Consider the following 12,961-nt stretch of genomic DNA (forward strand, 5'->3'; position numbering starts at 1 on the left):
CACGGACCCATAAGTACAAAAGACTGCCATTCCACCACTTCCATCCTCTCACTCCCATACTGCTAGGCCCTCCCTCGGTGACGCTGGAAAGGGTCTCTCAGGGCAGAAGAGAATAAGAGGGTGCAGGTGAGTGGAACCTGGAGGTAAGGCTGAGGCCGGACCTCCCTGGTTTCCCCATTGCTCATGGTCATTTCACTACATGTGGAATCCCACTGAAATCCTACCAGCTGAGGAGATTTCTTTGAGTTGAATGGCTTCCTGGGGGAAGGCTAGGGCCTCTCAGTCATTTCCCTGTTAGTGTAAACTCGTTCAAGGAGCTTCTTTCTCAACTGCTATTTGAGACTGGAGAAAGCCCAGGAGTGTGGTTGCTGGCTGTACTGAGGTCCGTTTGGATCGGGGAATACGAATGGAAGAGGCAGTTGTCCTTCCATGTGCACAGGTTCTGCATCCCTGGATGTGGAGGGCCAACTGCACTACGATTTTATATAAGGGCCTTGAGCATCCCAGGATTTGGGTGTCCACTGGGGGTCATGGAACCAATGCCCCACGGATCCCGAGGGACAACTGTAATTTTGAATTGTGGAACAACTGCTGGAGGAAGAGGTCCCTGGGAGGGGAAGGGAAGCTTGAAAGCACCGGCACTGGGGGAAGAGGGGCAAGGAAGGAAGGGAGGATAGAGACCACCAAAGGCAAGGTCTGCCTGAGGCCAGCCCTCTGCAGCCCCCGCCCTGCCTTGGGTGCTACATTCCATCCTTCACTCTGCCCACTCCATACTCAAAATGCATACGTGGGTAGATCCTACGTATGTCAGTTCTCTTACATTATGAGCTTCATAGGCTCTTCTGGAAGCATAAGCACCACTGAGAGAATGATTTCTCTTAGAAATTTAGTTCTAAGTTCCAGGCATGTGGTTTAAAACGTTCACATTGGGGGTGTCACCTCTTCAATGGGCAGAAACTGCCCAGTTACTCTTCTGATGGTTTTACAGGTATTAACTGGACTTAACTCCATTACTACAGAGCCACTCGAGAGAAAGATCTGAGTCACAGATCTTCTCTGGCCCCTGGAATGCCATGTTCAGCGCCGGCCACAAAGTGGGGTTTCATAAATGCTAGAAGACCGGCTGGGAGGGAGCAGGAGAGGGTCTACCGCCCATTTGCAGAGAGAAATCATCAAAACCTGGGGGAGAAGTGACTGCATCAAATGTCAGAGATGCCTGTGGTGTGGACATGGCCAGAACTGGGGTCCTCGGTTCCTTCCTCCGGCTGCCTGGACCACATTCTCCCAACAGCAGCACTTCCTAATATGGGTCTTGTGGAACCCTGGCCCCCAGGAGCTCCTGGGAGAGGAATCTAGGTGATACTGCCTATTCCAGTCCCCTCTTAGAGACACACAGTGACACCCCCATATCTAGGCTCTGAGAAGTTCTGCAATTAAAACAACAAAGCTGGTTGGGTTTTGTTTAACTCACTGTCCTCCAAACTCAACCCCAGAGGCCCTTTGTTTCAAAGTGCCCCCATCACAAGCTCCAATAATATGCTTTGGGAAACGCTGCTGTGACAGGAGCTGGGTGGAGACATGAGCCGTGGGTTCTAGTCCTGGCTGTGGCACTTACTGGCTTTAGGCAAATTCTAATCCCTGTGGGTCCTGTTTCTGCACCTTTCCTGCTCGCCCCTCAGGAATGTCGCCAGCAAGACATAAATGGGAAACACGGGAGGTATTTGACCATCATGAATTATAACCCCCAGCCCCATGGCCCAAGGCTCACCTCTGCCTTCTGTCCGCCTCGAAAACTGATCCCATCAGAAATGCACGACTGGAATTCGGCAATGGTGTAGTACTCCACCTCAACAGAAGGGGGCTCTGGCGGTTTAGGCAGCTGGAACCCCTGAGGCAGAGAAGGACTCAAGTCAGCAAGACTCGCCAGATCAGAACCGTAACTGAGGTGAGGGTGGCGGCTACACCAGGCGGAGAGCAGCTGACCTGAGGATGTATCCGTCACCTGAGCCTCAGGGTGGCTCTCTAATACCTAGGATTCGCTTGAGACTTGTCTGAGCTATGAAAATGATCATCTAAGTAAATTTCCACCCTTACATCTCTGGAATCCAGTTTTCAGAAGCCTCAACAGCTAGGTCCCAAAACGAAAGTCAAAAAGCGGAGAAATTGTTGTAACAAAGCCCGTGCACACTGCCCCCTGGGAGAGGAGAGCCATGTCCTTGAGTCTCAGGTGAAGGGCCACCGGGGTGACACCTGACTGCAGAGGTGGGGCGGGTGTAAGCAGGTGTGGGGTTGGTCAGAAAACCCCTTGGTCTGTCATCGTGATGATGCCAAATGGTTAGGCAAGCACGGAATAAACTCGGGATCCTTTGCTCTGGGGTTGGGTAGAGCATGCTGGGCAGCCTAAATGCTTCCTAGATGCTGGCACGTCGATAACTAAGCCTGACCTGCAAGGAAATGTAGAATACGGCCACAGCCCATGAGCTGTGAGCCTCATTCATTCACTTGACAAATGTTTGTTGTGTGTCTACTGGGTGCCAGACTCTAGTCCAAGGCACCAGGCATCCAAGAGTGAACCAAAGGGACAGGACAACCCCCTTGCCCTCGTGGAGAGGACATTCCAGCTTCAGCCAGTCTCTACTCCAGCCAACACGGCCTCGGCGCCTCCCCATCACTCCCAGTATGGCCTGGTGTCAAAGGAGTTAAAATAAAACAATCTTATAAAAAAGGTACACGTGTTTGGGAAACTAGAGGGGGGAAGCAGCTACAGTGTAGCAGGAAGACCTCAAAAGATCTCTGCCTGCAGGTGGACGCATGTGGGCTCCAATCCCAGCTCAGCAATTCACCAGTTGCGTGGCCCTGGGCAAGGCCCTTGCTCTCTCTGAGCCTCAGTTTCCTCATCTGTAAAATGGAACTAAAAACAGGGCCATGAGATAATGAACATAACTTCTGGTCCAGCCAGCGGCACAGGAAAAGCTCTATAAACATAAGCTGAAGCCAAACGCTCTTCCTGAAACGCCATCCTATTCCTCTTACCCTGCCTCGTCCTTCAAGGCTCAGCATGTTCTAATCCTGCCAGTCATAGCTGAGCTGTCTCAGGTCAGAGTGAGTGAAGGGTGCGGGGGAGGCTGGTTTTGAGGGACCAGGTCAACTTTCCCTGCCCTGGTGGCTGGCTCTGCAGCCGTGCATGCGCACAGAGGTGGCCCAGGTCCCGGCCCTGCCTGGACCCCCGCGGCCAGGTGGGAGTCGGACGGACCTAGCCGGAAAGAGCAGCTCTGCCCTAGCAAGCCCTGCTTTTGGCAGGTGTGGAAAGAATTACCCCATTCTTGCCAAAATCAAGGCTGCCTGAAAATAATTAGCTGGGGCTGAGGGAGATGAGGGGAGGGGAGAACTCGTTCAGTTGTGTAAAATGGGAGGAGAAACAAGATAGAAAACTCCACTGGGGCTGATGGCCAGGGCCAGGATGGTCCCATCTCCAGGGGCCAAATCTTCAAAAATCCTGTTTAGGGAAGGCCAACTCTTCCAGTGACTGCCGCTGTCCGCCCCCCTGGGGCGGATGTCACTGACCACAGTACATCTTGCGGCTAAGCCCAGATGTGACTGCAGAATCCTTGTCCACACATAGTGCACAGAGAGCTGACAGAGGAAGTGGAAAGTTGATGGCCAGCCCTCTGCATACACCATCTCATCTCATCCTTACAACAGCCCTAGGAGATGGCTGGCACTGTCCCCCTCTTATAAATAAGGAAACTGAGGCCTCTGGAGGGTAAGCAACCTGGCCAGGGGCTCGCTGTTTCTCAGTGTCAGAAACGGAGTATGAATCCATGCCTGGCAGGCCTGAAGCCCCATTCTTTGCACTGCATCCCACTGCCCCAGATGACAGTTCTTGGTTCTAGGGCTCTCGGTCTGCCACCTCTCACCCAAAGCCCCAGCACCCTGAGTGCACATCCACCTCCGTGGCAGTCTGGATGCCAGGAAACCTCACCTGGCGCCACAGACCCCAGCAGCACTGAGCCTCTTTGAGCTTCAGCATAAACCAGTCCCTGCCATTTACCACCCTCCTCCCCGGAGAAGATGCTCACTGGTCTGCCCTGTGCCCTCCCAGGTTCTGGCATCCACTGGGCACTCCCAGGCAAGGAAGGCAAAGCTGAAAGTCTTCCAGGCTCACATGGACAGCAGCCCTATTTCCCGCCCCTGGCAATGCCCCGGCTGGACACTCTTGCCAGCCAGTCTAAATGTTTATGTCTGCCAGTGCCGTGGCTGGGATGGATTTATTTAGCTTTAGAGTGCAGTGTGTTTTCGATTAAAGACTGTCCAGCTAGGCCCCAGGAAGGCTGGGTTCCCCAGGCTTCCCTCCCTGCCTCCAGCCCCACAAAGCTGGAAGCTCCAGCCTGGCCCTGGGGAAGCCCTGGACCAACAGACTCTGCACTGAGACAGCCAATTACTGGGAGCTGCTACGGGGCACCCAGGAAAGGGAATGAGAAAGAGAGAAGAAACTGAGCACACATACCAAGCTGGACTCTCTGCGAGGTGGAGGCCTTGTCCTGAGGTTCGGGGAGCCTAGAAGAAGAAACAGGGCTTCAGAAATTGCAGCCAGACACAGTGCCTTCCCTCCCTTCCCTGGGTGTGATCTCCTGATGCTGGGAAGTTCCCGCTCTTTTCCCACGCTTATGAGGAACCCATGCTCTCGGTCACCACAGGCATGAGAGCTGGGCTTCTTCAGTGGAAGTGAGAGATCTTTAAGCTTCCTTAGCTGTGTTTCAAGGGGATCCGTGAACCCCCTAAAATAACGTGCACAATTTCAAAATGTACAGACATAGGGGCTTTTTTCAGGGGAAAGGGTAGATAGCTTTATCAGATTTCCAAATTGAGGAGAAGAGACCATGTCTGTTTTTTGCTCACTACCAAATCCTTGGAAGCTAGCACAGTGCTAGGCAAGAGGAAGTACCCCCAAAACAGCTCCCGACTGACTGCTCAGAAGGTTTCAGGCATAAAGCTAATGTAACCAAGTTCAGAACTAAACTAAAAAACAGCTCTCCTCCAGATTTTAAGAATGGCCGGACATAAACAGAAGCTGGTCTCATAATACAGAACAGTTTAACCCTCAACCGCAGGCATCCTTGCCCCAGAGATGCTAGAGATCTGGAGGGGCCGGCAGCTGGGTTTCTCCTGTACGAAAGGAGGCGATTCCGGAAGGATGCTGCTTAAAAGTGCTTGTGGAGGGAGGTACAGTCACCCTTCCGAGTGTCTTAGATTTCCGGTAACTGGAGGAAGACGACGGGGAAGAAGGGGTAAGGCTCAGCCAGATGATCTACCGGCTGTCACTCATAGAGCAGCCTTGCATCGAGGGACCCATCTCACAGCCCAGGCAGCTTATCTGCAGAGTGACCATTCATGATGCTACCAGCTTACATATGCATGCAATTTATCTTTGGTGGAGGAGTTGGAAGGAACTGCCTTGTCCATGCTTGTGATTAGCATAAGACAAGCTGGCAAAGCGAGCCTGGGGTCAGGGGTCAGCCTACATCTCAGGAACAGAATAATATGGGGATCATGCACACACCCCGCCCCCCGCTGAGGCTCTCCTTGCACCTCACGCCCCTTCCCTAAAGAGCTGTGCGGCAAGGACCCGGGATCAGCGAGACTCTTACTGATCTGGGCCCGCTGAGGGGCAATCCTGGCCACGGCTGGGGAGCCCTGGGCCAGCTTGGAGACGGTCCTCTCGGGGACACCCAGGGCGCTGCCGTTGGAAGCGTTGCAGAGGATGGGCAGGCTGATCTCCTTCTTGGTGATGGGGGCCTCTGGGCCCTCGCCTTCGGCCGGGGTGGCCTCCTTGTCCCCGGACGCCTTCTTGTTCAGCAGGTTGCTGATCTCCATGATGTTCCCGATGATCTCCACCGGGCCTGCCAGATTCTTCTTCCGGGCTGGCAGCTCATCCTTGGCTTTCTTCAGGTAGGATGCTGGTGCCCAGCCCTCTTTGCCCAGGTATCTGCAGGGAGGAGTGGGACATGGCATCACGAGGGCACCCTGTCCAGGCCCCAGTCTCCATCGGGCCTTGCCCAGCTGAGCTTCCTCTGCTGCGCTCTGTAAGACACTTGGCAAAGCCACTACTCTGGAGAGAACTGGAACGAGGGCCAGTGGAAAGACATCGGGAACACCACTTCTTCCTCTCTGTCTCCTAGTTCTTTGCCTGATCCCTCTTGGTGCGGGCTCTCATTGTTTGCAACGTCAGGCGAACACGGGACATTGAGATGAGAAGATTCCTCAGATTTGGGGTTGCCTAAAAGGTAGACTTTTGCAATGGCCTACAAGCTCACCACAGCAGAGGGCAATTCTAGAGATAAGAAATGAGAAGGTGTATAGAGTTAAATGCCCACTCAGAAAGGGAAGTATGATCAGAGAGGTGAAGAGGCAGCATAGGTGAGAGTTAGGAAACCCGAGTTCTGGCCTATGGTACTTCGGACAAGTCCCTCCCCTGGTGTTCAGTATTTTCTCTTCTGCAAAATGCTGGGATAGAGTAGCTGTAAACATTTATCCAGAAGGATAGACGTATTGAGGCCAACTAGGAAGACGTGTATAAAGAGTGAGTGACCAAGTGGGAGAAGTATCGGCACCACTGCAGGAGGAGCAGACGGATCAAGTTCACAGAACAAGTCCACAGACGGACCAACGCTAAAGGTGACGTTTCAAAGCAGTGGGGTAAGGATGGATTATTCAGTGAGTGATCTGGGGATGACTGATGATCCAGTTAGGAAAAACAAATGAGACTCTGGCCTTACAACCGTATAGCAAACTTAAAAATGCAAGTCGTGAATATTTGCTTAATCTTGGGGGCTGAGAAAATCTTTCTAAGTGGAACTCCAAAAGCAGAAACCATAAATGAAACGACTAAATAAAGCACACGACTGGATAAAATTAAAGCCTTTGGTATGGCAAAACAAAAACAAAATGAAACGAAACAAAACGAAACAAAACCCAAAACCCGTAAACAGAGCAAAAGGCAAATGACAGGGCTGACTTAATTTCAGGGGATTTGCTGACTTCTGAAAACAAGTTTATCCCTTTTTCCCTCATGGTGTTGAGCTCCTACCCAAACCCACTGAGAACTTACTTCCTGGTCCAGCAATTCCTGGCCAATGCCCTGCAGTCTGGGGTGCAATGTCCCCGCCTGCTCCCTGGGACACATCTGGCTCCCTGGAATGGCTCCTCCGTGCCAGATGTCTGATAATCCCCGGCCCCCCTGCCTCCCTGATCTGACCTTGTTCTTGGGGGCTCATTAGGTAGGAGGAAAGGAAATGTGAAAGTTCAAGTTTCTAACGTGTTTGAGCTTTGCTGGAAAGTTCAGGTAGGAGGTGGCTTCCTATGTTCACGTCACGTGACTGTGCAGGCAGGCTGACCCAAGCTCAGCCATCTATCCCCGTTTTGGGGCTTGGAAGGCAGACATCAGTGAACAAACGGATGGAAGTCAGGGAGCTGGCAGACAGAAGCACAGAATTTCAGGGCTGGATGGAAGCAACTAGTAAAGATACCTAATCTTACATATACCGACAACCAAGGCTCAGAAAAGCAAAGCAAGTAGCAGAGGGTCACACGGCTAGCTTTTGGCAGCATCTGGCCCAGAACTTGGTGCCCTTCATCTTGTAAGAAAGATGAGGAACCTGCCAGCCACTGGGGGCACCTGTGCGGAGATGGGGCGCGAGGTCTCCTGGGAGTGATGGTCAGGACTGTGCACTGTCCTGAGGGCTCCCATTCTAAACCCTGATGTGCTCCTTCCGTGTTACATGGATAAAATTAGATTCCAGGCAGGGAGATGCAAGTGAATCAGGAGAGGCTGTGTGTGTTTGGGTCCAACTCTGCTCACATCTGCTTTCCAGCTCTGGAGCACGGAATGACTCCAGAGGGAAGCAAACTGGAAAAGGAGGATGGAGAGAGAGGGAGGGCGCACGCGTGTGTGTGTGTGTGTGTGTGTGGTGTGTGTGTGTGTGTGTGTGTGTGTGTGTGTGTGTTTGGCGGGGGGTGGGGGTGGGTGTGGGTGGAGAAGAAAGACAGGAAGTAAGGATCAACACAGAGCCTGGGATGCTGGGAAAAGGCCTATTTAAGGGGGTGTCTGGCAGCCTTCTTAAGGTGGAACCTTTTCAGCAGGGTTTTCTCAGTTGCAGCTCCCACTGGCTGAATGGCCAGGCCATGGGGACAAGAGCTGACTAGATGGAACCAACTCAGAGTGATTTTATTGGTTATTTTAGAAAACTAAAATACCCAGCAGCCTTGTAGAAAACCTCTGGGTGAGTGGTTTAGGTTAGCAGCCTGCCAGAATGTTCACTGGCCTTCCCACGCAGACTCGTGGTGGCTGGATTGTGGGCTTGGCTCTAGTTTCCATTGTTTAGAGAACATCAAAGCCTAGGGGTAGTGGATTTGGGCAAACACGCCCAGGCACACACAGTCCTGTCCCACCTAACGGGACAGAAAGGGACACCTCAGCCCGCTGACTGGTGTGCACAGGGCCGGGGGCACAGGCGCTATGTCCTGGCAGGTCACTCTAAGGTTCAATCCCATGTGGCCAACGACCTTCATCCTACCCGTCAGCACAGACCAGTCTGAACACCTTGCGGCATGCTGTGTTCTGAGCAACCGTCTTGTGAGTGCCCCCGCCGCCTCGGCCATCTGTGCCCTCGGTGGGAGACAGCTCAGAACACGCATCCTACCCACAGTGGGTCTGGGGTTCCCAGGTGTGGTGGGCTGGAGAGGCGGTCCCCAGAGCCCATGACGGGGACTCTCTCTGTCATCCGGCTTATAGGCAGAGAAGAGAAACTGGGTAAAATCATCACAGCGGACCCAGGAACACTTCCTGGAAACAAGCCCCTCCTTGTGGGGGGTGCTAGCTGGCCTGGGAGCCCCAGGGCAGAGGGGCCTGGGGGGCAGGACCTGGTAGGGGAGAGGTGAGCGAAACCCACAGGGCTTAGTTTGCTTCCAGGAGTGTCAGGAAGCTGCCCACTCCCCTACTCACACCCCCGAACGGGTTTCTCAGCTGGGAAGTGTGATCAGGCCCAAGGAGAGTGAAGGGCAGAGCAAGAGGCCTCTGAACTAGGCCTGTGCTCAGGCCTCACTTCCGCCCCAGCTCTCTCAACCACGGAAGCCAGCCCTGCGGAGCGGAACAGCCCGGGCCCGAGCCTGCATCTGTGGGCAGCAGGGGCTGCCTGCTGGGACCTCAGCAAGGCCCGTGGACGCCAGCACTGCAGGCGGCCTGAAAGGTCGGACACAGAAAACCAAATTCAGATGTGCTGGACCCTCTTGGCGGCTGCACGGGAAGGGATCGCACCACTGCCTGCAAGCCAAGCCGGGGCCCCTGTGCCCCGCTGGCTGTGGCTCAGGCTCCGCTCTATGTGTCCCGGGAGGGTATGTGCACGATGAGCACTCTGTTACGGCCGCTCAGCCTCGCGGTACTGAAGCAGTCAAGCCAGGCTGTGGGTGCAAAGCTGCGGTCAGGATTTGCCTGCCCGCTGGTGCCCTCAGCCACTCTGCTGCCCAGGGCCAGCCTGGGGGCCAGGGTGGCAGAGAGGCACCTTGCTCCTCTGCTGGGGCTCTTACCTGATGTACCACCAGCCCTCCAGATTCTTCCGGATCACCTCCACGGTGACGCCCTTCTCAAAGCCAATCTCGTCCTTGCTCTGGCTGGTGTAAGGCTGCACAGTGACATACTTCTCCTCTGTGGGTGGTGGGTGAAGCAAGAAAGCACAACGATTTGAGGATGGGGTACAGGTCCTTTGTCCAGCCTCCTTCTCCCCCTGGCCTGGCCTCACTTAGTTGGTGGCCAAGGTGTACTGCATCAACCCCTGGCTTTTCCAGGAAAGGGAAGAGAAGGGATCAGGCCTCACAGCTGTGCCCTGCATGTGCCAAAGCTGGCCAGGGCCCCAGGTGGCCTTGCAAGCCCCAGCATAGAGCTGGCTCTCCCAGCCTCCCAGTCCCGTAACTGCAGACAGGCTGCCGGGGCCTGGAGTCCTCAGGGTCCCAGAAACTCCCTGGGCTGAGGGCAGGGCCATGAGGAACCTGGCTCTCCTGGGGCCCGAGTCAGGGAGTCTGAGAACAAACCCAGGTGTCCCCTCAATGCCTGGAGGCCTCAAGGCAAGCCCTCTCCTTCCTGAACATGCCATGCGTCCATCTATGCCCCAGACCTGCTCTCTCAGCCTGTCTCCCACCTCAAACCCTTAAACCCCTCCTCTGCCCAACCTTCTGACAGCTCCAGGGACACCTCGGCCTCCTCTGACCACTCATCTGATCGCCTGATCACATAACTTCCCCGAGAGGATGCTATGGGCATGGTTATGTGCCCTGTTAAGGGTCCAGGGGCCAAGTGAGCAGGGGCAAAACAGTGCGGCACAATCAGGCGGGAGCCCTGGTAGGGCTGAGTTGACCACACAGCTCGGTGGAGCCCCTCTGGGAGCTGCCTGCTCTGGTCTCACAGTAGGATTGCACGCCCTCTTCTGGGCTCCCCAGGCACTGGGAGAGAGGCACCGTGGGGGAGCTGAACAGGAGCGTGGGGGGCAAGTGTGGGGAGGCTGGGAAGTTTGTGTCTTCCTGGATTCCTTGGGCCTCTCTCCTGGCAGGGACCCTGTGCCTCCACGGGAGTCCCTGCTCAGGCCTCCTGTCTGCTGGGGACCGGCAGACCCACAGCTGGCCGGCCACAGACACCCTGCCTCCTGGGAGGAGAGTCTCCCCAGAGGAATGGCTTGGGGAGGAACACCCAGCCCCATCCATCCCCTCAGCGGAGGATGGGCGGCAGAGATTGGCACACCCTCTGGGAGGGTCACCCTGAACCTGTGCTGTCCTCTCCGACCTGGATTCTCCCTGGGGGCTGAGACAGTGCCTGGCACACAGTAGGCACTGCAAAGGGACTATGGAGTACATTGATGAGGACAAAGGTGTGTTGAGCCGGGGCACCGAGTGGGAGACTCTCTGAGCTCAAAATAGCAGGCTGCTGGCACAGAACAGCTGGCTCGGAGACGGGCGCTCCCCACCCCCTCAGCTGGACCCTGCCCGGCAGCCTGCCCGAGCCTCTGGCAGTAGTGGGGGAGAGGGCAGCTGCCACCCTAAGCCCCTGCTCAGGAGGGCCATCTGTTCATTCTTCCCTAGATTATCAGGGTCCCGTCTGCGGCCCTTTGCCGGGCGGAGATAGCAGCTCCCTCTGGGATGGAGGCAGCTGCCCTGCCAGGCCGCAAGGACAGAGCTGGCAGGCCGCTGGCCGAATCCGAAAGGCTGCCAAAGGGCAAAAGGTAGGTGATGCCCCACGGAAGCCTCCACAGCTCAGCACGCTCTTCTCAAATGCAAGCCTTTCTCGGCGTCAACTCGCTCCTGGAAGCTTTCAGATTCCAATCCAGCCATGCTGGGGCGAGCTGCCAAGACCGCCTGAGAACCTGGCCCTGCCAGATTCTGACTCGGGCCTTTGAGAAGGTCCGTGTTTTATAGTCCAGCCCCCTGCGCTCCCGCCTATTCCTGGTCTCGCTCCATTTTCCAGTGGGACACCGTAAATCCTGGCCCGGGCGGTGGCCGGAGCGGCAGCGCCGGGCCCCAGGGCCCCAGGGTTCTGAGGCTCGGGTGAGCCGAGGCCTGGGCTCCACATTTTGCCTTTGCTCAGTTGGGCTATTTTTAAAAGCCTGTGGTTCGTGCAGGAAGCCATCATTAAAGTTTCCCTAGGCAAAGTCACTTTTGCAGAGAAAAATTACAGCCTATCTCTTGGGCAGATCAGAGGAGCCCTTCTCTGCCCCACGGCAGAGGACAGGGCCTAGACTGCTTCATGGGGGCCAGGCCCCAGCACCAGCCTCCCCAGTCCGCAGTGTGCGTGCTGAGGACAGAGCCCCAAGGGCCATGTAAGCATCCTGCTTTCCCCTGCCCCTCCTGGTGGGCAGAACCAGGGGCGTCCGTCTTACTCAGGACAGCTGAGCTGTTCCTGCACAAAGCCCTCTTCATGGTGGCCCTGGGGCTGATGGGAACACAGATGTCTGGGAGTTTACGCTCCCAGGAAGAGAGCTGGCTGGCTTGGAGGCTCGTCCTACCCTGGCACTGTAGCTTCCAGGAGGTGAGAATTCAGAACCCTGGTCCCAGGCAGGGCAACTCCTCCAATGGGTCTGTTTGGGGGCTCGGTTTTCCGCCACGTTTGGCTTGGATGACGAAGGTGTGGGTTACCTCTGTGTGGCCGCGTGCCCTGTGGGTCTCAGCTCCCTCCTCACAGGTTTCCCTGGGGGAAAGCAGAGGCAGTCCCTCCACTGAACAGGGGCCACAAACCCCACCTTAGGGGGCCAGACAGGAGGATGCCCAGACTGAAAGAAATGACCTTGGTGCGGGGGAGGGAGCTGAGTCATTTGCGTTGCTTGGGGTCTCTAGAAGAGATGCCCCTTAGGAATCAAATTGAGGGAAGAGGTCTAGGAGCTCTGGGGGGGCACCTCCGGGTTTCTGGGAGGCGCTGATGCCATGGTCACTCCGATATACCCTCGGAGGATGGTTGCCACCTCACTCCAGGGAGGGCTGGCCAGGCCGCCCACGGGGTGGGTAGGTGGCCGGGCCTGTTCTGGTTTTGGAAGCAGGGGCTGGAGAGCCCTGCAGTTTCCAAACCACAGATGCCTCCCCTTTCCAAACACTTTCCCCTCCGTCAGCAGTCTCCCTGGCTCCCCTCCCAGTCCCTACAACTTACCCAACCCCGATGCAAGAGGCTTTTTGATTCCAGAGGCCTGGTTGGCTCTGGGACTGGGGGAGTGGAGGCCCCGGGGAAGCACTGCTTTTTTCTTGTCTAGTTATATATGACCCACTGCCTGTTCCCCCCTCGTCAGCTCGGCTGTTTGCAGCGAAGTTTCTCCCAGCCAACTTCCTGCAAGTTTTTCTTGGCTGCCTGATTTAACTTAGCCCTAATTTAACTTAGGGCTAAGACTGGGAAATGATGCTGTTTAGGTCTCTTATTCAAGAGACAGACGTCGTG

At 55.5% G+C, this 12,961-nt stretch overlaps 1 protein-coding gene across 12 annotated transcripts in view; it reads right to left on the reverse strand.

Moving 5' to 3' along the window:
- Positions 1-12,961, reverse strand: part of SH3PXD2A (SH3 and PX domains 2A) — a 249,237-nt gene that overhangs the window by 19,310 nt on the left and 216,966 nt on the right. For all 12 annotated transcript variants that reach the window (XR_004346123.1, XR_004346121.1, XR_004346119.1 and 9 more), the window contains 4 exons: positions 9,583-9,700; positions 5,649-5,986; positions 4,508-4,557; positions 1,769-1,888 (listed from right to left, as the gene is read on the reverse strand). Coding sequence is in view for 5 of the 12 variants with exons in the window: in XM_032607673.1 (XP_032463564.1) it covers positions 1,769-1,888; positions 4,508-4,557; positions 5,649-5,986; positions 9,583-9,700 (626 nt within the window). In the remaining 7 variants the exon portion in view is untranslated. The remainder of the gene's footprint in view (positions 1-1,768; positions 1,889-4,507; positions 4,558-5,648; positions 5,987-9,582; positions 9,701-12,961) is intronic.

This window comes from Phocoena sinus, chromosome 16, assembly GCF_008692025.1.
Source record: "Phocoena sinus isolate mPhoSin1 chromosome 16, mPhoSin1.pri, whole genome shotgun sequence".
Classification (NCBI taxonomy): domain Eukaryota; kingdom Metazoa; phylum Chordata; class Mammalia; order Artiodactyla; family Phocoenidae; genus Phocoena; species Phocoena sinus.